Below are 24342 nucleotides of genomic sequence, written 5' to 3' on the forward strand. Positions count from 1 at the left end.
GGATCGGAGATGGGAGCGGGGCTGGGATCGGAGCTGGGATGGGGCTGGGAGCGGGGCTGGGATGGGGCTGGGAGCGGGGCTGGGATCGGAGATGGGATGGGGCTGGGATCGGAGATGGGAGCGGGGCTGCGGGGCTGGGATCGGAGATGGGAGCGGGGCTGGGATCGGAGCTGGGATCGGAGCTGGGATGGGGCCGGGAGCGGGGCAAGGATAGGGACTCGGATGGGGGCTGGGATCGGGCCGGGATCGGGGCTGTGGGGCCGGGATCGGGACTCGGATCGGGGCCGGGATGGGGCGGCCCCAGCAGAGCCCAGCTCCGCAGAGGGGAGCCCGGGGCCGGGAAGAGCCGCGTCCCGGCCGGCCCCGGCACGTGATGGGGCCGGGAGCGCCGATGGCTCCGGCGGGACGGGGCGGAGGTGCCGAGAGAGCGCCCGGCCAGGCTGGGGACTTGCACCAATTCTGCAAAAAGCCTGGATTTTTCTTTGCCGCCCGCCCCCCCGGTAACTTTTTTTTCAAAGGAAATATACTAATTTTTCTGAGTATCTTTTTCTTTTCCTTCTATACTTTGGCTTTTTTTCGTTTAATTCCCTTGTGAGTGTTTACAAAGAGTCTAATTGAAGAATAGAGGGTGGGTTCAGCTCAGAAGTTAAATCCACTTGGGGGTTGTTTCTCTTTTTCCTAGTAGGGAAATGTTGGGAGGACGTGTGAGCTGAGCAGTACAGAGGCTGAAGACAGATTCAAGGGTCCCTTTGAAAACCTGGAACAAAAATACCCCCAAACCTAGGTTTGTTTGCTTGTTTTTTTTTTTTTTTGTTTTTTTGTTTTTTTTTTTTTTTGGGGGGGGGGAGGTGTTTGCCTTTTTTTTCCCCTTTTTTTTTGTCTCTCTGTTTTTTTTTTTTTTTTTTTTTATTTTTTTATTTGAAATACTTCAAAGCAGTTTTTATTTGGAGCCAAATCTAATCTGTGTGCCACCACCACTGATCTGCCAGCTGAGTGCAGCCATTGCACTTCCCTGCCCTGTGGCGTGGCTGATTCTTTGTCTCTGCTTTGTCCCTCCCTTATTCCTCTAACAGAGGTCAAGTGTCTGGAGAGTGCCCAGACCACTGTCACTTTAGAAAGGAAAGTTTTCATTTACTTGTCATAAAAGCGGGTTTTGATCTACTCTGCTGTTTTCACAAATACCTGTTTTTAAAACATAATATAAAAACCCCTCTTGGTAAGCATCTGTGCTTTATTTGATGCATTTTTTTATTTCAGCTCGAATGTAGTGCCTTACTGAACACACTGTCTCATGAAGAGTGGGTTCTCGATGGCCACCCTCAGACCCTGCACTCAGGTGCTGCAGGCTGGGAAGGTCCTTTCCTCGTGGCTGGCAGCTGCCTGAGCCACAGTGGGTGCTGCTGACCAGCCCAGCTGATCAGACACCACAGCCAAAAACATCACTCAGCTCCAGCTCTCCCTGTGCCAGCCCAGGGTACCTCTGCTCTTTCCTTGTGCAGCAGCAGCCCCAGGTTAGTGGCCATCCCTGCTGTGCAAGGAGGAGCTGATGGTCACAGAGGCACAGGCCAGCTCCTGTCTGCCTTTCTCAGCAGGGCTGGCTGGGCAGGGAGGGGGATGGCTCCCAAAGCCACAGGGACTCACAGCAGTTATTTCCACTGTGATCCCTCACCCAGGTTTTGGCACCTGCCACGCTGCCTCCCTGGGGTGAGAGTGAAAACAGAGGCTTCCACTGATGTGCAGTGCCTTCGTGGCTGCTGTACCTTGGGGAGTCACACAGGGAGCCTGGAGGTGGAGGAGTTTCTCCATGGGTGCTTCTCCTTGGTGTCTGTCTCACGTGGAGCTTGTTCCCTGGGCACTGATCCGTGGCTGGTTTATTCTCACTGCCAGCAAAGGTGCCCTTGTCCATCCTGTGCTTGTCACTGTCGTAGAGGACTGGGGCAGTGATCTCACTGAGCCCCCTCAGCAGGGCAGCCCTGGTGACCCCAGGGTGGTGTGTCCTGCCAGCTGCTGTAGGGCAGGGCTGCTCCCCTCACTCTGCTCCTGCAGGCATCACGCCATGCAGTTGGGAATTCAGCTTTGTGGTAGATAAAGAAGGGATGATCTTGTGATTGTCAAACAGTGTTTGAGACTTAAGGGATTCAGGGTAAAACACATCTCTGCTCCAGTTCATGGCAAAAGGAGTTTCCCTGGATTCAGCTGTCAGGTCAGGCAGTGGCTTCCTGTGCTAAGCTGCTGGAGGTTTTATACCCCAGCTCCTTGGCTCCCCACCTGTGGGGCAGCCTTGTGAGAGAGCTCCCTGGCAGTGAGGCACTTGAGATTAGAGAGGAGTCCCAGATATCCAACAGCACTGAAAGAAACACAGTGAGCTCCTCCAGGTGCCAGGGCTGGGACAAACCTCCCCTTCTGGCCATGCTGGCTGAAAAAGGCTCGTCAGAGCAGTGACTGGAAAGTGAACAAACACAGAGGCTTGGCTTGGTTTCGTAATCAGAGCTGTTCCCACAGGTGGGACACCAGCCTTGGTACGCCAGTTGAAATGTGTGACTGGGCAGAGCCCTGCTGGGAATCCACCCTCAGGCTGGATGCTCCTCTGGAGCTGGTGACCACCAAATGTGGCCAGAACTTCAGTGACCCCTGCTCTTACTACTGCAGTTAAGTGTTCAGTGAAAGTCTCTGAGGCAGTTTTCATCAAATATATATATTTATTTATAAAAAAGAATGGGAAAAAATATATACCAAAGATCTTTTTCTGTAAAATACAATTCCTTGGAGGCTGAATGTCCTAGACCCAAGTATGTCTGGCATTGCAGTCCATAGCTGTAGGTGGCTGATCCAGATCTGATACTGAATATCATGGGAATTTGGAATCAGATGGTCAGCAAGGGATTTTTCCACTGAAAACTAAGAGACATTAACCAAACACCACAACCAGGATTCTATTAGAGATGTACAGCCAGCTCCCTTCAGGGGGTTTAAAATACAAGCCAGAGAAGAAAAAAAAATACATATTTTTTGACTCTAGGCCTTAAATTGCTTCACTGTTTGAGTTCATCTCCATACAAAAGCCACATGGCCAGACCCCTGTCCAGTGTAAAGCACCAGTGTCATGCACACAGGCTCACAAACCCTCTGATCCCTCTTCTTGTGCCTCCTTGGTTTAAGGATATCAGATACAGTACCAGAGGTTCACCAGAATTTTCAGTTTATCAGCAACTTAAGTGAATTTGAGGCTCCTCATTCTGCCCATGCTCTCTCCTGGTTTCAGAGTCTGGGCAGCTGCCAGGGTGAGGTTCCTTGGGAACAGCAGAGAGACAGTGACCCAGACAGCAGGACAGATCCTCAGTGCTGCACCTGCCTTTGAATGGAAGGCAAAATAAACAGATTTTTTCCTTTCAGACAATCTTGTATCAGGGTATCCTGTCAGGTTTGCTTCTGTCAGATGGCTCATGTCAAAGTATGTCTGGTGAGCATTTTAACCTCACTCTCCTCTTTGTTATCATCTGTTTGAACACTGTAGGTCAGCTATGCCAAAACAAGTAATTCAAATTCTCCTTTGGATGGATCTTTTATCCCTTCTGGCAGACTGAATGGAGACTCCTTCAAATCTGAAACATGGTTAAAACTACAAAAACAATCAGTACCAGAAAAAAAAGCCCTCTTGGATCTCTTCCTGTAAGCACATTTTGGCCTGATTCCTGCTGCTTGTTCTATGGGGTTTTTTTTCTGTTTTAGATTTTATATGCAACTGATTAGCACCTTCATTTGCTTTTAGTATTGTGTTTGATTCTGAAACACTAGCATCACCCCTGAATTTTTCTTTTTCACAGATATATCTCAGTATATGGAGAAGAGCAGTCACTGGGATAAGGCAAATTTCTCCAGCAGCAGCACTGTCCATGGCTTATCTCCCACCATGACGATGATTGCTCATGGAAAAGGAGGTAAGAAACAGCCACTGCTATGTCCCAAACCATGCCATGTGCTCGAGACAATTTCACCATGGAATATTACTGAAAAACCTTTTTCCTTCAAGTCTTTGCAATGAAGGCACCTGTGAATGTTGCTGGAGATTAAGACATTCCAGAAAGGTTGCCAGGGACTCCAGCACTTAATGGCACTTCTGACAGGGAATTCTAACAGGGAATATGTGAGTAAGAGGAAATACACATGCCAGTTACTGGCAGAAAGAAAACATTTACATTCAGAAGAAAGCATTCATGGTTAGTCCTCTGTAAAACAGTAACAGCAGTAAAAAAAGTTTTCTGGACTTGAAGTAGATGCTGAATAATAAGACTTTGTCATTTGAGCATTAACAGATGCTACAAAAACTAGTAATTCTCACTACTCAGTGGCTGCCTTATGACTATATGTGCAAGTTGTGCACATAGAGCTGGTCTGAGAGCTTAGAAAAATTAATTGCAAATGAGACAGCAGGCTATGCATATGACCTTCTTTTCTTAAAAAAGTAATTTCTGCAAAATCAAGAGCAAACTCTCTTGCTCTTAAAGTAACTTTCAAGTTTCTGATTTTTAATTTTTTTTAAAATATGATTTGTCAGGTGGGTTTCTGCCAAACAGAGTTCCCCAGCTGGGATTTGGCAGGAAAGCTAAATACTTTGAGGTATGGATCCACAGCAGCCTAAATTAGATAAGATCAGCACCACTGTGTCAGTCCCAAAAGCAAAACTGTCAGAGAGGTAATTGGTTCATTTTGGGAAGAGCACTGGTACTACTGGAAGGGAGAGGGTAGGATGTGTGAGCAGGAATGGAGGGGATTAAACTGATATAAAATGGCTTAATAAAAGGTGATGGAGCCACAGTCTGCAGAGATGAAGTCCTGCTTCCTTGGAAGGTAGGGGCAAGATGGAAGCAGATTCATTCAGACCCTGAAAACCTTCTCCTCATATGTAATCCCCTTCCTTTCCTTTCCTGTTCTGTATGTAACTTCAGGGGTTCAAAATCTGCAGCAAACAAGTCATGTTTCCCTGGCTTACACTAAGGATGTGAACTCAGCCCATCTGAGGCATGTGGACCCCAGCTGGCTCAAAGCAGCCCATCTAAGTCCTGCCCATCCAGGTCTCCAGTGACTGATGCTCAGGTGTTGCAGGAGAAGGTATGGGAACATCTCCAGCTCCAGAAGCTTGGATCTGAGCCCACATAATCTGAGGTTATGTTCCTCCTTAGTAATTTACAGCTTTGACTCCAGGGAAGGAGTAAGATGTGAGCTGTGGTTTAAAAGGCCTCAAAGTTGTTCCTACCATGACTTCTAGCAGCCCAATATTCTCATGTGCACACAGACTTTTTGTGTGTGGCCAGAGTCCTCCTCTGCACCTGAAAACATTCCCATGGCCCACTGGCTATTCCCACAGATGGGAATGGGAAAAAAGGATAGAATTAATGGAAAAGTATTAGTAAAAACCTATCAGGAAAGCACTGGGAATATGTCAAAGGTAACTGAGCTGCTGTTGTGCTTCACAGGACCTGTGTCATGCCAGACACTCATTGGTCTGTGCTTTGTCACAGCAGAAGTGCAGCTGCTGCGTTGCAGGCTGCCTCAGCCATACCAGGAGACACTCAGCTTCTCCCACAGGAACTGAAAGCAGGAGTCAGCCCTGGGGTTTGGGAGATTTGTCTCTTAAACCATTTTTACCCTGAAAATCAGTGCAGGTAAATCCAGGCACGGTGGCAGGTGATGTTTGATTGTCACACAGTGACAGCAGTGCCAGGGAAAGGCTCTCTGTGGGTCCTGACACCTGTGGGACACAGCAGGGTCAGCTGTCCCCTCCAGGGGCCCAGCAGGCTGAGGGTGGTCAGGAAGTGAGGGAGGGCAGGAGCAGCCAGCTGGGTGTGGTGATTGCTCAGCTCTGTGGGCTGAGGATGGCTTTTGATGCTGCAATGCCCTGAGAGCAGCAGTTCCAAACCAGGCTCCACAGGTAACTTGCTGATGAGGAGACTCTTTTCCTTCCAGCACTGTGTTTTGCCTTCCATAGCTGCAGGCTCCCTCAGGCTGGCAGGCAAGAGCTAATCAACACATCACTGTCTGCCACAGATGAGAAAATGTTGACAATCATTGTCTGAATTTGAGTTTGTCCATACTGTTTGTTCAGTGTCTGCCATTTGTTGTACAGCAGCAATCTTTTTCCCTGTGGAAGACTGTGGCTGTCCCAGGTAGAAGAAAAGCCTTCAGGTGGTGAGAGGTGGGAAGGAGCTACAACAAAGCAGGGCAGAACAGATACTCTTGCCATGAATGTTCTTCAAACAAAGAAGGAAAATAACATAGATTGACACTTCCTTACTTTCTCCTTTTTCTTTACTTGATGTCATGGCTGAGGGCAAAAATGTTTTCAATGTAAAAATATATTGCAGTTCTCCAGGTGATGGCCCTGGAGACAGCCTGAGAAGCAGTGGCATTTTCTGCTTCCCAGAGAAATCCTATGAGGATCCTTGCTTGCTTTTCTCCTCTCCCTCATTCTCCCCTAGGGCTCTCTGTCTGGCTGCTCCCCTGCCACAGCCCTGAAGGAAGCCAGGGTGAAAGCCTCTCACCAGCTCACAGGAAGGTAGTGCTATATTTCTGGAAACACAGTGAAATAAGGCAAGTCAGAGGTCCATGCAAACACAGAACCTCTCCCCTGAGCATTTCCACCTCGATGGAAACCTCTGGTGATACTCAGGACTTTACATTCCCAGACACTGGCAGCAGTTTCATACAGTAGCTAAAGCAGGAAAGCCCTTAGCAATGGCACTGTCCCCTGGGCTCTAGGAGCAGTCCTCACTGGAGTGGAGGCCCAGGAGCTCCTCAGCCAAGCTGACGAGCCCGTTTTCCTCCAGGGCTGCGATCAGCCGTGCTATGGTGGCCTTCTTGCCCTCAGACTGGATGAACCTGAGCAGCATCTGGTAGGCCTGTTCATAGAGTCCCTCGCGGTCGTACTCCAGCGCCAGGTTGTCGATGACAGGGTCACGCAGGGCCCGGCAGGACTTCTGCAGAGAGCGACCCACTTGCTTCCACTTCTTGGACACGGACTTGGCAAACTTCTGGTGGTCGTCTGGTGTGATTGTTCTGTTGTCTGAAAGGGGCAGAGGCCAGGTAAGACACAGAAGTTTCATGGCTGATGTGATGCAGCTTGGGCAGTTCAAGGTTTGGTCAGTATTCTGTGGAGCAGAGTCTGAGCTCCCTCCCAGCTGTTCCCTTACAGAAATCCTCCCACAACAACAAAGCATCTGGGCTTGTCCCTACCCTGCAAGCTTGGCAAGGCCTATTTTCTTTTTTTCTCCCTCAGAACTGTCCTGTGATTTCCCAGAGCTCTTTTGGTGGTTTTTTTTTTTTGTTGTTGTTGTTTTTTTTTTTTTTTTTTTTTGGATGGACATCCTCTTATCTTGTTTTAGCCTTTCAAAGGCAACTTGGTAAGGTCTTTTTGACAAAGTCCCCTGTTCCCTACCTAAACATCCTCAAAACACTGAAATGCTGACAGGAGCTCTCTCCTCAGCTGTTTAGCACTGGAGACTATATACAGCTTAAGCAAGCTCAGAAATTATCTAGCTTATCTCAAGCTGATACTGCTACTGAGACTCTCTGAATGCTCTCTGTAGGGGCAGACCCCAAAGCCAGCTGGCGAACTGAGGCAGCCTGGACAAATTAGTCCTGTCTGAAAGCAGGGCTGACGGTTTCCACAGTACCTTCCCCAGTCTGATCCAATGTACACTATTAACTCACCTCAACCAACTGACATGGAAAAAGAGAAAAATACTCTCTATTCTTCCTTTCACTGTTAATTTTAAAATGTGAGGAACCTGGAAGAGACACAGACTATGAAACATCTGGTTCTGTGCCACCCTGGAAAACAGGTTGATGCCTGATCTGAAGCATCACGACAATATCTTAGGACTATTGTAATTCCTTTCTTATGGGATGCTGGGAAATCTTTGGTTTATCTGAGGCAGACCCCCATATGTAGTCATAACTCTCCCTCCTGGGCTGTGAGGCAGACCAAGGGCTCTGCTGGTCAGCTCTAGCTACTCACCAAACTGCTGTCCCTGAAAGATGAAGGTGAAATGTGTGGGAAGGGAGCTGCCTTGAGGAGGACAAGGCTGAGATGGGGACTTCAGAGATGAGCAGTCTTTTCCAGCCACATTGTTGTTGGTGCTCTGGTGCAGCATCAGGCTCTTGAGGCACTCCTCCAGCTCCGTGATCTCCTCATCCGGCAGGCGGTCAGGCTGTAACACAAACAGCAGCAGTGACAGCCAGGGCCACCAGCCTGCAAAGTGGTTGCTGATGTCAAGAGAGAAGCAATGAGATATAGCATGAGCTGTCAGCCAGCCAAATGAGGTGGTCTAGTGGAGTTCTGGCTGTGATAGGATGGCTGTAAGTGGATTTGAATCTGTAATGTGATATGAAATAGTCAATCTCTCCCCCATGGGTTTTTTACCTGCACCAGAGAGTGCTTACAAGTTGCACAAAACTGTTACTAGCACATGTTCATTTCCAGCAGCCCTCTGCAAGAATTAGAGTGCTCTGCAGGCAGCAAAGCTTCTCCTAACTTCCTGTGAGGGTGAGACCCACAGAACAGAGTGATCTGATCCAACAGCTCATGGCCACCCAAGCAGGCAGCTCCTATTACCTGCCTTCTCTCTCTCTGCCCCTCTGCTCCCTGAGGTTTGCTGTTCCCGAGTCCTCACCAAGCCATTTTTTTTCACTAGCCAAGAGAAAATTAGTCTGACCTCCAAAAAGCAGGTACTGAGAAAAGGAGTAAAGAAGGCAAAGCACATGAGAAGAGACAAGCCTGGCAGTGCTGTGCCTCAATGAGAGGTAAACGCTGTTTAGCTCACTTAGCAGGTACCCAGCCCTGCTCTCAGCTGCTGAAGGCTGTGCCCCAGTGCCATCTTTCTGCCTGCTGCAGGCAGGGTCAGACTGAGTCACTTTTGGGGAACTGAGAATAAGCCCATTTCTTTTGTCCAATCAGCTGGTTCAGCACAGGGAGGGAGCAGCAAGCCACAGTTCAGAGGGTATGGGATATCACATGTTGTTTGGTTTGGAGATGAAAGGTTTGAGTTTATTCTCTGTGCTTACAGAAAAGCAACCTGGAAAAACATGCTCCTGTGCACATTGATAAGTGAGTGCCTGTTTCTCAGAACCATTTAGAGGATCCAGAGCTAAAGTTCCAGATGGAAAAAAAAGAGAGGAGGGGAACAAGTCAGTGAGTTTAATCATGTCAAGTGCCTTGTAGTGAAATGACAAGATCTCACTGTTCTTGCAAGCAGGATTAGAGTGCCAGTGCCAAAGTATGCAATGAACCAAATGTCAGATGAGACTTTGCCTTCAGAAGGGCAGCCTACTCCTGCTGGCAGCAGATGCTGTGTGTCCCCACTCTGACACAAGTTTTGGTGTGATGTGCAGTGTTTGCACTCACTTCCACTGCTCCTTTCCAGGTGCAGTTACCTTTGACACCCTGGGAGGAGGTGTGTGAGACAGGGGAGGTGCAGAGCAGTGATGGCTCAAGCCAGGGCTGCTCCTCTCTGCCTGCCTCACAGCTGTACTGAGGCACACTTGTGTGTGAGCTGCACTGTTTAGAACTCCTAGTGGGGTTAACAGCCACACTAGCTGTTATATACAGAAGGCAGAGAGAGTTAGCAGGATCTTTGCAGGCTGCTTTAGGTAACTCTATTGCCCTTCCAGAAACGTGCACAGCTCTTTCCTGAGGAAGGGCAGAGCTATTTCTCCACATTAGAGTTAAGAGCTGAAGGACTGAGAAGTTTGTTAACCTGACATGCTGCATCAGAACAAGATCTGCACCCACCCCTGCAAGCCCAGTGCCACCCTCCTCACTGCTGTCCAGCCCCCTCCCTCTCCCGCTCACCTTTTCTCTGTAGATGCACTCCAGGCAACGATCCTCATCCTTCAGCATCTTGTCAAGGTGCTCACTGCCAGCCTTCAGCTCCACTTCCAGAGGCACCGTGGTTGTGGCCAGGGAGAGCTGGAGGTGACTCTGGAGGGACTTCTGGAGCGCTCCTTCGCGGTAGCTGCGCAGGAAGCGGCGGCAGTTCTCCCGCCTGCAGAACCTCAGCTGCACTATCAGGTGGGGGTGGCTGCAGTGCACCTTGAGCATGTCCACACCATTCACGCTGCCAGTGGAGTCTGGCAGGGACAAGGGAGCACAGTCACAGTCCAGGCATGAGCCAGCCCACCCAGACCACACCCATCCACAACAAGCCTGCAATGGAGGAGCTTTTGAATTCTCTTTGTGATAAAGTCCTCTGGGGTGAAAAGGTGTGTTCCCCAAGAGGGAAGGATTAAGTTCATGCTGCCCTGCCACCACTGACCCCCATGAAGTATGGTGTCCAACTGAACATGTATGGAACTACATCCCAGGTAATTATATCAACACTGTTTATTAGGGCAAGTTTAAATTTGAGGTTCCATTTCCAGGGCAGAGATGGTTATGATAAACTGGTAGCACAGCAAAGTTTTATAGATGAAAGCTCAGTTCACCTCAGTGCTCAGTCGGCCTTCAGTCCTTGTGGCTGGAGTTTTATGCAGTGATGGAGGTCCTGGAAAGAAACCCAGTGTTTCCTCTCCACCTGTGCCTAGAGGTAACTTTTGTCTCTCTGAGCCTTTAACACATCTTACAAACAGCACATGACAGATCCAGCCACAGGGATTAAGCTGCTTGAGATTGGGCCTTGACTTGTTATTTTGCACAGAGAATTAATTAATGGTAAAATCTAAATAAGGAGAAGCCAGGGATGTACCCTCTAACATTAGTGCAGGAGGAGCACGAGCGATGTGGAAACAGAAAATACCAGGACTTCATTCTTCCTTCTCCCAGCAGAATTTAATTTTTATTAGCTGTGCTCATTATCCTTATCTTCACAGGGTTTTATATGCTGCTGATGAGTTCTAAGTATGTGTTTTTCTCTTTTTTTTTGCAGCAGAGGCCTATGTGAAGCTGCTGTACTGCTTCCAGACCTGGCTGAACCTCGTGGGCTGTCACTGAGGGCTGTGTGGAGGCAGCAGCTCACACTGGCACTACAGCAGGTATTCCTAAACCACATGTCATGGCATGGAGCACAATCTTAAGGCAAGGCAGACTTGTGTGCTCCACCTTAAGCAGGGCAAGTGACCTTGCCTTTAAAATTAAGTATAGTATCCAACAGTGGCTTTGCATTTTTACTAAGTCCTGTTTGCATCTGGTCTAGTTTGGACCACATGTGTAACTGACACATGGGTTTAGGCACCTAGAAAAGACAATTTAATTCACTGTGGATGATTTTTTATCACTTCCTTCATGCTCTGCTTTTTATGAGTGCTTATTAAACAAAATTTCCATAATAGAGCAGGAGGGCTGTGGAGGGAAAGCTGCACAGACATGGAAACCTTTATGAAGAGCTGTAAAGCTGCCTCAACAGATGGGACTTTGCACCTTTTCATGTCTGAATAAGCATGGTAGGATTTCAGTTTTGTGAGCTGTCCTTTAAATGTGTGAGTAGATTCACATTCCAGTGGCACAAAGCAGCCATAAATCAAGCCTAACTGGACAACTGTGTTAGGCTGCCTGCTTCCTGTTTCCTGTATTTGAATGAGCTGCAAAATGAGCAGGCCTGTATTGGATAAACTGACTTGGCATCATTTCCAAAAGAAACTGCAGAAGAGTTAGACAAGCCCAATTAAACAACAGAGTCTCATCTGTGTGACAGGTAAAGAACACATGAGAGTGTTTCTAGGTAAGTTTGTTAAACTGTTCAAATTATTATTACCCTGCAGTGTGCTTGGTGCAAGGGTGGAGAGAGAGCTATAGTTTCATAGCTATTTGCATCTCAAGTAATTTTTTTATGTAAATAGGGTTACATACACCTCAAGCTAATGTGTGTCTGTTTATATCAGAATTTGAATTTGAATTATATCAGAATTTGAATAGAAATTAATTTATACTGGCTATCACTTGATTTAAAAACCAGCTTCTCAAAGCAGGAATCATGTTTCTGTGGTGGTATAAAGACAGCAATTAAATCTTCTTTCACAGCAATTACAATCTTTTCCCCTCTTACATAAATGGGTTTAAATAAATATTCATAATGTTGGATAATTCATAGGATGGTTCAAGTTGGAAGGAAGCCCAGGCAGTGTCTAGCCCAACCTCCTATGCAAAGCAGGGTCAGCTCTGAGGTCAGAACCAGTTGCTCAGGGCTTTATCCAGTCCCATCTGAAAGCCCTTGAGGATGGAGAGTACACAGTCACTCTGGGCAACTGCCTGACTGTCTTAATGGGGAAAATAAATGTCCTTTTATCTGGTGTCTACCTCTCATTTCAGTTTGTGCCTCTTGCCTCTCATTCCCCATGTAGCACTATGACCAGTGTGGCTCCATCTCTCCCTCCCACAGCTCTCAGCAGGCTGTTGGTAGGTCCCCTGAAACCTTCTCTTCCCCAGGCTCAACAGGTCCAGCTCCCTCAGCTTCTCCTCACAGCCCCAACCATCTTGGTGAACCTCTGCTGAGCTTGCTCCACTTTGCTGCCTTTCCTAAACAGAGTGAGCGTGAGCTTTCCTTGCCCGTGAGGGTGAGATTAAAGAAAGGCATGGCACTGCACACCAAGATTCCAGGGGATGGGTACCTGCTAATGCCAGCTTCAGGGCCTTGAACACACAAGGCTTCTTCTGGGAGCTCTCGTAGAGGGACGGCAGAGCGATGGTCTTGCAGGTCGACTGAAGGAAGAGGTAAGCACTGCCAGTCCAAGGAGAGGAGCTGCCTGCCATCTTCAGCACCCTACAGAATCACACAGGCAAGCTCAGAGACCATAAGGGAAGTGGCCTGATGCCAGGGGAGTGCTACAGCATAAGCACAACAGACTTATGGGGATTTACTCTTCACTTCTTAGAGCAGTGCTGATGTTGCTAAAGCAAGCTCAGCCTTTGAGGGGTTTACTGTTACTCTGGAAAGCAACCACAGTGGGACACCATATCCCAAAGACAGAAGCTCACAAAGCTTTGCTTTCATTTTCCACTGGAGTTCATTCATTTTATAGTCCAAAGGCACTCTGAAGCAGAGTTTCAGTCCCTGTGCCTCTGACTAGCCCAGCTGGCACAATGTGAAATGACTGAAGCCTGATGACAGCAGTCCTGGCTCTGGCACGCTCCCATGGACTGAAGCCCTGTGCAACCAGAGATGTTCTCCTTAAGGTCCTGGTCCCCTGGTTCTTCTCAGAGCTCTTGTAACAGGACACTCTACACAGGCAGGACAAGGGTAATCGTTTTAAACTAAAAGAGGGTAGATTTAGATTAGAGATCAGGAAGAAATGTTTTACAGTGAGGGTGGAGAGGCACTGGCACAGAGAGGTGGTGGATGCCCCATCTCTGAAAATATTCAAGGCCAGGTTGGCCTGGGCTGAGAGACCTGACCTAGTTCACGATGTCCCCGGTCACCAGAGGAGCTGAACTAGATAGCCTTGGAAATGTCCCTTCCAACCCAAACCATTCGGTGGTTCTGCGACCCAGGGGTGCCCCTCTGCTTTGTTTATGCCCTTTGTTCTTGTGCCCCCGCAGCGTTAACCCAGCGGGCGAACCCTCCGGTGCATGAGCGCTGCCCCATGCCAGCGCCCGCTGTGGGCTGCTGCCAACACCCAGCCCCGCACCGTTTGCCATCGCGGCTATTGCCTTTTCGCTGCCTTCTGCAGGCGTCAGGCGGCTGCCGCTCAGCTCCCGTCACAGCCTCGCTGGCAGGGGGCTGTCCCTAAGGGAAAAGCGCTGGAGCAGCCGCCGGCCCCGTCCCGCCTCGCCGTGCCGCCCTCGGGGCCGGCGGCTGCCGCCGCTGCCCGGCTGTCCGCTCGGTGCCCGGGGGTGCCCCAGCCCGGCCCCTCCAGCCCGGCCCCTCCAGCTGTGCCGCTGGGACCGCCCGGCCCCGGCCCCCTGCCCCGGCCCCCGGCCCCGGCCCCGGCCCCGGGCGGCGTTACCTCCTCAGCGCCGGCCTCGGCCCCGACACTTCCGCCCCGGCGCGGCGCCGCTCGGCACCCGCTGCAGGCGGGGAAACGGGAAGGCGAAAGTAATCCCAACAGCCCCTGGAACGGCCGGCGGCACTTCCCTTTAGCGCCTTCTGTGTGTCCCGGCCCGCCCCGAGGCCGCCGGGCCGCGCTGCTGCGGGGCAGCCCAGGCCGCGGCTGGTCGGGGCTCGCCGGCGCCTTGACGCTCCAGGTGTCCCCGCCGCAAGGCCGCACTCCCAGCTCCGTGCCTTGGTGTCTCGTGTAGGCGAGGATCTGTCAGAAAGGCTCCGCTCAGGTGGCTCCAGAGCTGCCCGGGGGCTGGGATGGACGGGTCTCTCCGGACCATTAGGGATGGAGGCGAGTGCGGTGGCTCGGAGCCCCTGCGAGGCTTGTGGCTGACACAGGAGAGGCTGGTGGGTCCCGGCTGGCTCTTGTCAGCTCTTCCCTGTAGTGCTGCTAGTGAGAGTTTGGAGAGGTTGAGAGAATGAAGCAGCATTTCCCCAGTTCATGAGAGGTTCTGTGCCAGTTAAAGCATGATTTGGGTCTCCTTGCTCAACCCCAGGTAGCAGCCTCCTGCCCGGGCTGCATCTGCCCTGCACAGGTGCCCTGAGAGCTGAAGGGTGACAGCAGCTCCCTTGCTTGTCCCCAGCTGGTGAAAAGCTGGCATGGGCCTGGGGCCAGGTTTGGGCTCACGTGCAAGCTGCAGTCACTCTGGCTTGGCAGTGGTTTGTGCAAACTGGGGGACTGAACTGCAAAAAAACGCAGGAAGCATTTTAAAACAGTAAAAATACCTGTATGTCTGATGCTATTTTACAACAACAGTATTTAAACAATATAAACTTAATTGGTTTGCTGAAGGAAGGGTGTGCTTCAAATAGATCTGTAAAGGGGTTAATCTGGGCTGGAACTCCTGGGTGCTCTGGATCACAGGATCAAATCTAGTGGGGCAGGCAATGCCCACAGCCCCCTTCAGGGTCAGCAGGTCTGACAGTGCCAATCCTTCTGGAAACAAAGCATTTACTTGCTAACAGTTTAAGCAAGTGAGTTCATACATTTAAGATCTGTCTGATGGGGCTAAATGAACCTGGACATGCCAACATTTCACTACAAAAGCCAAATCTGAAGCAGTGCTGGCTCCCAGAACCAGGTGGGAACTACAGCATGAATGCTGTGGGGAGCATCACCCACCCATATCCTGGAAATGTTTTGTCCATGAAGCCAATCCACCTGCTGTGTATTGTGGGAGTAAAAAAAAATAGCTAGGTGAGATCCTAGTTTCTCCTCTGCTGACGCTTGCTGAGTTTGTGTCTTCTGGGAGCATCCCATGGGATGAAATCAAAGTGCTTGATGAGCACTTGGAGTTTCATCTTGTTCTTTCCCACTTGGGAAGTAAAGAAGGCAGTGAGGGGAGCGGCTGTGGCTCAGTGGGACTCAGTTGGCACAGAACTGGGGTGTCAGGGTTTAGTGGCAGGTCTGCCTGGGGGCTGGGGCTGGGGTAGGACAGGCTGGCTGAGCTGGCAGCAGTCAGAAGGCTAAAAGCATGCTCTTGCTGTCAGTGAGATTCACAGCCCTTCTTAATGGCTCCAAAGGCTCTAAGGAAATCATCAAACAAAAGGAGCTGAACACATGAGATCTCATTTTGCCTTAACTCTTCGGCAGATGTGTGTTAGAGACAGTATTAAAAGCAGAAAATCAATGTCCAAGCTGTCAGGGTGATTGTCAGCAAAAGATGCTGGGTTCCCAGGAAGGAAGCAGGACGGTGTCACTTGGCTGCTGTAGCCGGGCTGGGTGGGAAGGGGGTGTCACTGATATGATGGCAGATAAGATAGCAGAGCTGCTGTGCTGCTGCCACCTCACTCTCCAAGTAAGGAGTCACGCTTCAAAGCAGCACAGTCTAGAAAAGCATGCAGTCGTGCTCCCCTCTGCGTTATGCTTTTTGTGTTGCTGCTCCCTTCTTGCTTCGTGGGTTTCACCTCCAGCCCTTCTTTGAGGCTCTCTTGGTGCACAGGTTTTCATTTAAATGAAACCTGTGCTGCTCAGGGAGTGCTGTGGCTCTGGGACCTGGGGCTTCCACAGCCCCAGAGAGGGCATGCCATGAAATTCAGAGTGAGACTGTGGGACTTGGCCCACACTCCAGTGCTGGGAAGGGGAATGTTTGCTTTTAAAAATCTCTTGCTTGGTTATGAGAGGGCTGAAAAAACATGTCATGGTGGTAGTTTAGTTTGTGCAGAAATCTGGAAGAGAGGTGCAACAATTTTGGAAGAAGGCAAATGGAAAATTAGGTAATGATCTGATGCTCTAAACCTTCTTCCCAGACACTCTTCTGCATTATAACTCACAGGAAAGGTTGATTAAAATACACTCATCCCTTATTGTGTCAGACATTGTAAGTGTGATTTCTGCAAACTGGAGTCAAAGTCAAAAAAGGTTTTTTTCCAAACTGCAACATCTCATCCCAGGCAAGTCATTAAGCTGCTGGTTTCTACTCTAGGCCTTCTGTTGCACTATCAGTAAAAAAATGGATATGTGAGGCTGTTTTCCCTGCAGAGCTTCTGCTTGCAAAGAGGTTTTTCCCCCACAGTTTGAGAAATCTGTCTCAGCTTTTTGAATACCAGTGCAGCAGTACCAGAAAATTCCCTTGCATTTTTATTACTCAGAGTAGCAAAACCTCACTGTAGGAAAAAGACCATTTTTTCCCAAAAAAGCTTTGGTATGACATTTTTAACTTTTGAAAAGTATCACTCAGCTTCTGAGGATTTATTGAAAAAAACTATGAAACAGCTGATCAAGAGATTTTCATAATTTTTAAAGTTCAAATTCAAAATATGGTGAAATGTCAAGTTTGATATTTTTAAACCTCCTCCGTAGTCCAGTTTGATTTGTTAGTTAAATCCTCATGTGTATCTCTGACCCTTTTTTGATGCTCTTGTTTTATTTTTCTCAACAGGGACTCAAGAATTAATTGCAGTTTTGGAAGTTTTCCCATGTTTAAACCTGACTGAATTGGCAAAATGTCTGCTCCAGTGCCAGAACCGTGGCATTAAATCCCAGAAGAAATCCTTGTCTGAATAGTGTGTTATCTTTGAGATGGACACAGAGTCTTCCAGGCATGCAGACAAGGGGCTGCAGCTGCTCCTCCAGCTCTGTGTGGCACTTCTCAGGGGTCAGGTGAGAGGAGTGGGGTCCTCTGTCCAAGCAGGAATAACCTGATCCTTGTTTCCAATGTGTGTCAAACATCTGCTCCACTCTGCTGTGGCACTGCTGACCTTGTGCCTTCTATGTGTGATGATGTTACCTGGCATGACTAGCACCTGCTTATATAAAATTTGTGTTACTTGCTGGGTTTTGTCAGTCCCTAATGGTGATTTAGGTTTTAGGGGAAATACCACATTCTTAGTACACAGTTCTAAGTTGCTCTTTGAAAATGGCAAGAAAAAATTAATGCATTGTTATCCTTATCATGACACTTACTTATCTTTTCTCACCTCCTGGCTCTTTCAGTGTTTGGCCTTAAAGGACTCTGTAGGCATTAGGTGAGAAGTCTGTTCCATTTTTTAGCAGGAATGTTGAGTTTTGCAAGTTTTTGCTAAGGACCTCAGGAAAATTTAATGTTGATTTTATATTTTATTTTGTTATTTAAAGAGCAGTTTCTGAGTTGAAACTACCCTGGCATTAAGGCACACATGTATTTAGAGCTATTTAAAGCTTCTATATTAATGATAATACCATCTTGTCTAATAGATTCTCTATGTAGTTGCTTTTAGCATCCTCTTTTCTCATGCAAGAGTTAAATAATTTCTGTTGACAAATAAGACAGCAGCTAAACCTGCTTACAATTTTGACTTTTCAAAGTCTTGCTGAAGATATACAGCCCTGAGTCTGCCCAGCTCTCGTTCGTCTATGCCAGCCAAAGTTTAGCACAAGAAAATTCCAATCTAACAACTCAGGTGCCTTCAGAAACCTGTGTTTTCTGTGCCTGGGTGTCCCCCAGCCTCTGGGCAGGTGGGTTTGCTCGGGTGCCTTGCCCACCTCCCAGCATAAGGTGGGCAGCACGTGTTCCCTTTGCATGACGCTGCGTATTTATTCACAGCTCTGCGGGATCGGCTGCAGTGCATTTTCATTCTGTGTATTGTTCTCTGGGGCTGGTGATGCCATCCCATTGTGCTGAGTTTTTAAGAGTGTGAGCAGCACTGCTGATGTGACTCCCTGGCTGCCTACTTTCCACTGGCCTGGGATAAAATTGGGTGGCTCATTCTGTGTGGGACGCAGGCGCGTGCAGGGGAGCAGGCGCGCCCAGGGCAATGGGGTCAGTTTAGCTGGGACACTGCAAAGCTATGCAGGATTCACCCAGCTCTCTGGTGATGGATGGATACTCCAGCAATGTCCCAGCCTTCCTGACAAAACTCTGGACGCTGGTGGAAGACCCTGAAACCAACCATCTCATCTGCTGGAGTTCTGTAAGTGCAACAGGTGTTGGGTGTCACCAATGCCTGCAACAACAGGGAGAGCCAGGTGTGAGCCCCAGAGCTGCAGGGCAAAGCAGCTGCCCTCTGCTTGGCAGGTGCTGCCCAGTTACTGGCAGGGTGCAAAAAACAGGATTCAAGTACAGACACTTTTGGATAGACTTGGTATTATTTATCTGAAATAGTGTGGCTTTTCTGTTTCAGAGGAGCAACTGTTTTGTGGGTGTTTAAATTATAATATTTACACGTTTCACTTTGAAACATCCTAAAAAATGTCTAAGGTTCTAATTCTAAGAATTCCGCATGCTTTGAGAGAAATATTTTTCACCTTGCTTGAGTCTGCAGCTCCCTGACATTTTCTAGGAAATGTGCAAAGCCCTTAAAAAGTTTCACTGCTGTTTGGTATTATCTCACGTGTGTTTCTTAGCAGCCTCTCACAACTGTCTAGGTGGAAGGCAGCAGATAAACAGCACTCAGACTCAAACCTATAATTTAAACAGATCTCAGACTGGCACCCTAAATCATTTTGGAAGAGCTTTACTTGATTTTTCAGTGAGTCTGTGTGATGATCATGGTGATGTGGGTACATATTGTCTGTACAGATTCATAGGGATAGATTGCTTTTATTTGGTTTCTTATTTGTCACAGAGGCATTAATATACTAAGTGCAATCAAAGAAATAAAATTGTTTTTCCCCTTTATAAAACACTTTGATACCACATTGTGCTTTTGACCTATGACTTCTGCAAATAATGTGATTTGTTTTCAGCAGGGAGTTACTAGATAAGCTGTGTGAATAAAATTGTTCTCCAAAATCAAGAATCTATAACACAAACAAATTTAAAGGGTGGTGGTAAAAAAGTCTAAAGCAGCCTTTCTTATATATACTTTGTGTTCAGTAGAGTTTTCATTTAAAACCTGAGACAGGATTGGAGCTGCATTGATATCTGTGACCATGGTTGTTTGATGCTGGTGTTACATGGCCATACCTCGGAGAACCACTAAGTTTTAAATAAAGATTTTAAAGCTAGAAATTATTTTCTAACCTGTGTAAATAGTCCCCTCTCTGTTACACTTAGAACACTGTTATTTTTGACTGACCACCACTGTGCTTTGCTTTCCTGCAAACTAACATTGGCTGCAACAGCATCCTTGGAGGTTTTGGTAAGGCTTTTAGGTGTCTCATTTTCTTATTGTTGCAGGCATCCATGTTTCACATATTCTTCAGCTTCTATACGTTGGTGGTGTTGGAGCTGAGAGATTGTGTGCATACCTAAGATTTCTGGGTTTAAACAGTACTTCTAGAAAACAAGATCTATAAGGAGCTATGAACTGTTTCTTAGCATGAAGAAGAGGTGGAGGGGAAATGCATTAATGGTTTATATATACACCAAAGTCTGCTGTAAAGTGGAAAGGAAAAGTCTGCTCTCTGTAGTAGAGTCTGTGGTAGATTGGGCAAGAGGTAATTAAATTAATTTTTAAAATGGAAGTGCAGTAAGGGAGAACTGGCAAATTCCTGGACTAGCACTTGTCAGAGCACAACATGTCTGTCCTGGTAGTTCTGTCAAAAGCAGTAAAGATAAACATCTGCCACGATTGTTGTGCTGCAGAGTCAGTTTTGCTTTGGGCAGAGAAGACTTCCAGAGTTTCTCTGAGTTTGTGCTCCCATGGTGTAAAACAGCCAAGGCACAGCTGCAGTGTGGGAACAAACTGACACGGGGAGCACACAGTAACCCCAAAGTTTCTTGTGTTTGTAGGAGCCCTTCTGAGTGTGCCAGCTTTTGTGAGCATTGTGGCCCTGAATTCAAAGGAATGGTCTCTCATGAGAGGCCATAAAGACTTGTTGAGGTATACAAAACTCATGCTTCTCATTTTCCATCAGTGGGTCCAGCCTGGGACACACAGCTGTATGCCAGAGTAAGGGGGCTGAAGCACAAGGGAAGCAGAATGAACCAGCTGGGTCCCAGGGCAGTGTCTGCAGCGTTGGGAAAGCCTGATCCCTGCTGTCCTGTCTGCAAACTCTCAAAGACAGGATAATTCCACCATGCAGGTTGTCAGTGAATCTCTTAAATGCTTGATCAGCCTTTGCTTCTGCTGCATAGGGTAAGGAACGATAGGGAAGTCCCAAAAAATGGTTCAAGAGCACTGTTGAGGCACAGTCACATTCAGTGTTTGCAGCAGTAAGCAAGGAGCAAGAAGTGCAGCTGACCCAAGGTCCCGTGTTAGTGGGTGTTAATTGTTAGAGCTGGCAAATGAGCCTGAGCTCAGAGACAGCTGGCACCATGTGGTGATGGAAATGCAGTGTAGGCCAGCAGGGTTTGCCAGCTGGCTGCAGGCACACACCAGCCCCTCGTTAGTCACTGAGCTATCTCATGGCCCTGATTCACTCCCTGTTTCAGAGATTTCCAGACTTCCCTGAGAGCACCATGGCAGCTGCAGACCCCCTGATGGTGTGAGATGGGACTCACACCACTGGTACCCTCCTCCTGCACACAGAGCCTGAGGACTCTTACAAAGCACTGTCCTGTGTCACAAACCAGCCCCTGTGGAGTGCCCACCCAGGCTGACACCTCTGTCTGCTGGTAGTAGCACTGAACACAGCAGGATGACTGTGCTGTGCTGGTCTCAGACCCCTCCCTGCCAACAGGGTGCAGGCTCTGGTGTCTTTAGCTCTTGCTTCAAACTCACCTACAGCTGAGGCAAGTCCCTGGTGTCTGCTGATGTCATTGCACTGATGTAGCTGTCAGCAGGTAGAAGGCCAGGCAGGGAAAGCACATGGCCTGCATCTTCTCTGCCAGCAATCCCAGGCAGTTTGCCTTGTTTGGCAGTCATGGATCTTTGCAATGCAACCCAGAAATGGAAGATTTATCTGATTAACACGTGTGTTGCTAGCTTGGGCTGCAGAGCGTGACTGTCAACATTTTGTGGGTTGCCCTTGTGGCTGTTTACTATTAAAAATAATCAATAAAATGTGCGTAGAGCTTCTGGGCAAGTGTGGTGTCTACAGAGATGATTTACTTCTGGCCTTGCTGTGTTTCTTGTGCCATGTCTCCTGCAGGCAGTGCTCCCTCCAGGACTGCTGTGCTCTGGAGCAGATGGACTGGGGTTAGATCTGAACAAGTAGGTCACAATGGCAGGGGTTATAATGGCAACCCACTTAAGACTCGAGTCTTTCTGTGAAGTCCATGCAAGAGGGGATGATCACAGACTATCTACCAGCTGTTTGGGCACAAAAGCCAGTGATTTCTTTCTCACATCTAAGATGTTCAACTAAGCAGTGACAAAAAGCAGAAAAGGATCAAACCTGCAGCCACAGAGGCCTGACTGTAGCAGAACTGAAAGGAACACATCTGTCATTGAAGGCTGTTGTCACTCTTGGCTTCAAGGTGGCAATTCAGAGAACCAGACTTCCCCTGCTGTAGGACTCCTCCTGGACCTCTCATGGTCAGCGATTCTCCCCTGACTTTGTCCTTCTCTCCTTTGCAGAATGGCACCAGCTTCCATGTGTTCGACCAAGGCCGCTTTGCCAAAGAGGTGCTGCCCAAGTATTTCAAGCACAACAACATGGCCAGCTTTGTCCGGCAGCTGAACATGTGTGAGTGCAGCTCACAGGCATGTGGGCCCCACTGATATGGGAGCCATGGGAGAGAATTGTGCAGAGGAAAGTTTGGGGTCTCATGTATGTGCCACTTGTTGTGGCATTATTGCTTTTGCCAAAGAGGTTCTGCCTCTCAGATCCCAGAGTAGTGATCTCCTTGTGTTTACCTTAAATTCCAGCATGGAATTCTGTTAGATTACGTTTCATGATGTGGGCTAAGAACCAGGTGTTCTGCTTATCTTGCATTGATTTGATGACCTATTATTATTAATTTTCTATTTTATTCTTTATGGAGTTTTATCCAGTCACCAACTGTGACACCTCCCCCAGAATGTGCTGCTCTTGTGGGTCCTGTGCCCTGAGCTTATCCCTTTCACCAGCCATATCACTGAACTAGTAACAGACAGTTCTTCTCCCTGCAAACCTTGCCTTGCTAATCAGATGTTTTTACCCCTTAAAGAAGGTGTAATTTAAATTTGGTGTAATTTTTAGCCACTTCAACAACATGAGTGTTCTTATAGTTGTTGGAATCTTTTCAGTGAGTAATTAAGTTCCTTAGTCAAGTTTTAACTTTGCTATTTCACTATAGTAGCATTTTTGTAAATTTTAGGCTAGTTCTTAAATACTGCTTAGAAACTTTTAAGGACTTCAGAGAAGTACTCAAAGCAGATTTCCAAATGTGCACATGACCCTTTGTTCCAGAAGTGGCACCTATTGATGGTCTGTGCCTTTGAAAAACCTTCCCCTGAATCCCTGCTGCTTGCAAATTGAGACAGGAATTCCCTAAGAGCTGGCATTTCAGCTCCTGGCAGACCAATGTGCCTGTGGTGGAAAGGCTTTCATGGCATAGGCTGCAGCCGGGGTGGCCAGTGGGGTACACAGGGCTCTCCCCTGCCCTGGGTTTCTGATGGTTATGACCCAAAAACATGTCCAGGGGTAAGCACTGGCAGCTCAAAAAGTGTGGAGGGCGATCAGAAATGTCCTCAAGAGTGATGAGGGTGGGAGGTGGAGGGAGTGCTGGCTCCTGTTGCCCCTCAGCCGTGTCCTCTCTGTGCAGATGGCTTCAGGAAGGTGGTGAACATCGAGCAGGGGGGGCTGGTGAAGCCTGAGAGGGACGACACTGAGTTCCAGCACCTCTGCTTCCTGCAGGGCCACGAGCACCTCCTGGAGCACATCAAGAGGAAGGTGAGGGCACTGTGTGGGAGGGGGGAAAAGGCACTTGCCAGATCCTGCTCAGCATAACTCCAGCATCACCCTGGTCTTGTTCCTGTCTTCCCCATACACATGTGCACCTAGGCTGCAGGTTCTTGGTTTGCAGGGCTTGGCTTGCATCAGTTTTGTCTGTGTTTTTCTGCTCTGTTGTGCTCTGTCACAAGATGTTTGTGCTGCAGGGCCAGGCTTGCTTTCCATCCCTCTGAATTGTTACTGCTTTCCTAGAGAAATATGGCATATGTCCTGCAGGGTCCTCAACAGCCATCTCTTTTTCTTATACAAGAAACGACCTACTCCTGCCCTCTGTTTTCTGTCTTTAACCTATTATTAATACCCCCAAAGTGTTGTTCTCTTACTGAATTAGCATAGTAACTTCTGAAAAGGGACTTGAATAAAAGCCTTTTGGAAATCCAAGTGTAGTATGTCAATTTGAAGCATTTGGTCAGGCTCATCCCTGTAAAACATGAGTCTTGATTGGGTATCTCTGTAGTTAAAGTAGAAAGATTAAATCAATCCAGATCAATTCCTCACTGATACTCAAAATATCTTTGTTTTCCCCCCAAGCTGATTTGAAATAAGTTCCCACTCTGACAGGCAATGTAATTCTGCCAGCAGACCCTGTGTATGAATAGATGTGTCCTGCACTTTGTTCTATTTATCTCTTGCAGTAGTACCACATGGATAGTTCAGACTCTTTGGCACGTGGGCTGTCCTGGTATTTCAGCTGGTGACAGTCCTGCACCTGAGCCACCACAATAACTGTCTCTGTCCATGGCCCTTCTTGCACAGGTAAAATCTACCTTTGATTTCTTTCACCTCAGGTGTCAGTAGTGAAAAGTGAGGAGACCAAGATGCGCCAGGAGGACCTCAGCAGGTTGCTATACGAGGTACAGATACTGAGGAGTCAGCAGGAGAACATGGAGTGTCAAGTGCAGGACATGAAGCAGTGAGTTGAATCCTACTCAGGCTGCTTCCTATGGGCATTTGCTTCTCTGGAGTGGGGAATGGTTGAAAGGAGGAGCCTTGCACACTTCCCTCCCCAGGGAGCACGTGGAGCCAGGGACTGACCAGAGATCTGTTGAGACATGTAGGATTTCTGTGCACATCTGA

At 48.2% G+C, this 24342-nt stretch overlaps 2 protein-coding genes across 16 annotated transcripts in view; one reads left to right on the forward strand and one right to left on the reverse strand.

Moving 5' to 3' along the window:
* Nucleotides 1–2679: 2679 nt before the first annotated feature.
* On the reverse strand, nucleotides 2680–12739 carry TRADD (TNFRSF1A associated via death domain). 3 transcript variants are annotated; one of them, XM_064386312.1, is made up of 5 exons: nucleotides 12598–12739; nucleotides 9848–10125; nucleotides 8015–8207; nucleotides 7708–7784; nucleotides 2680–7060 (listed from the first exon to the last, which is right to left on the reverse strand). In XM_064386312.1, the coding sequence occupies exons 1-5, from the start codon at nucleotides 12737–12739 to the stop codon at nucleotides 6842–6844; spliced, it is 909 nt and encodes a 302-aa protein (XP_064242382.1). In that variant the 3' UTR covers nucleotides 2680–6841. The 3 variants fall into 3 exon arrangements, with proteins under 3 accessions (XP_064242382.1, XP_064242381.1, XP_064242383.1); XM_064386311.1 differs by lacking the exon at nucleotides 7708–7784; XM_064386313.1 differs by lacking the exon at nucleotides 7708–7784 and having other exon boundaries at nucleotides 9848–10538; nucleotides 12598–12735.
* HSF4 (heat shock transcription factor 4) overlaps nucleotides 3529–24342 on the forward strand; it is a 37001-nt gene continuing 16187 nt past the window's right edge. For 2 of the 13 annotated variants that reach the window (XM_064386297.1, XM_064386309.1), the window contains exons 1-4: nucleotides 17500–18416; nucleotides 21909–22017; nucleotides 23078–23205; nucleotides 24054–24178. In XM_064386297.1, coding sequence (XP_064242367.1) covers nucleotides 18294–18416; nucleotides 21909–22017; nucleotides 23078–23205; nucleotides 24054–24178 — 485 coding nt within the window. In that variant the 5' untranslated portion in view covers nucleotides 17500–18293. The other 11 variants (XM_064386299.1, XM_064386306.1, XM_064386302.1 and 8 more) reach the window with 11 other exon arrangements.

Source organism: Passer domesticus, chromosome 12 (assembly GCF_036417665.1).
Source record: "Passer domesticus isolate bPasDom1 chromosome 12, bPasDom1.hap1, whole genome shotgun sequence".
Lineage (NCBI taxonomy): Eukaryota > Metazoa > Chordata > Aves > Passeriformes > Passeridae > Passer > Passer domesticus.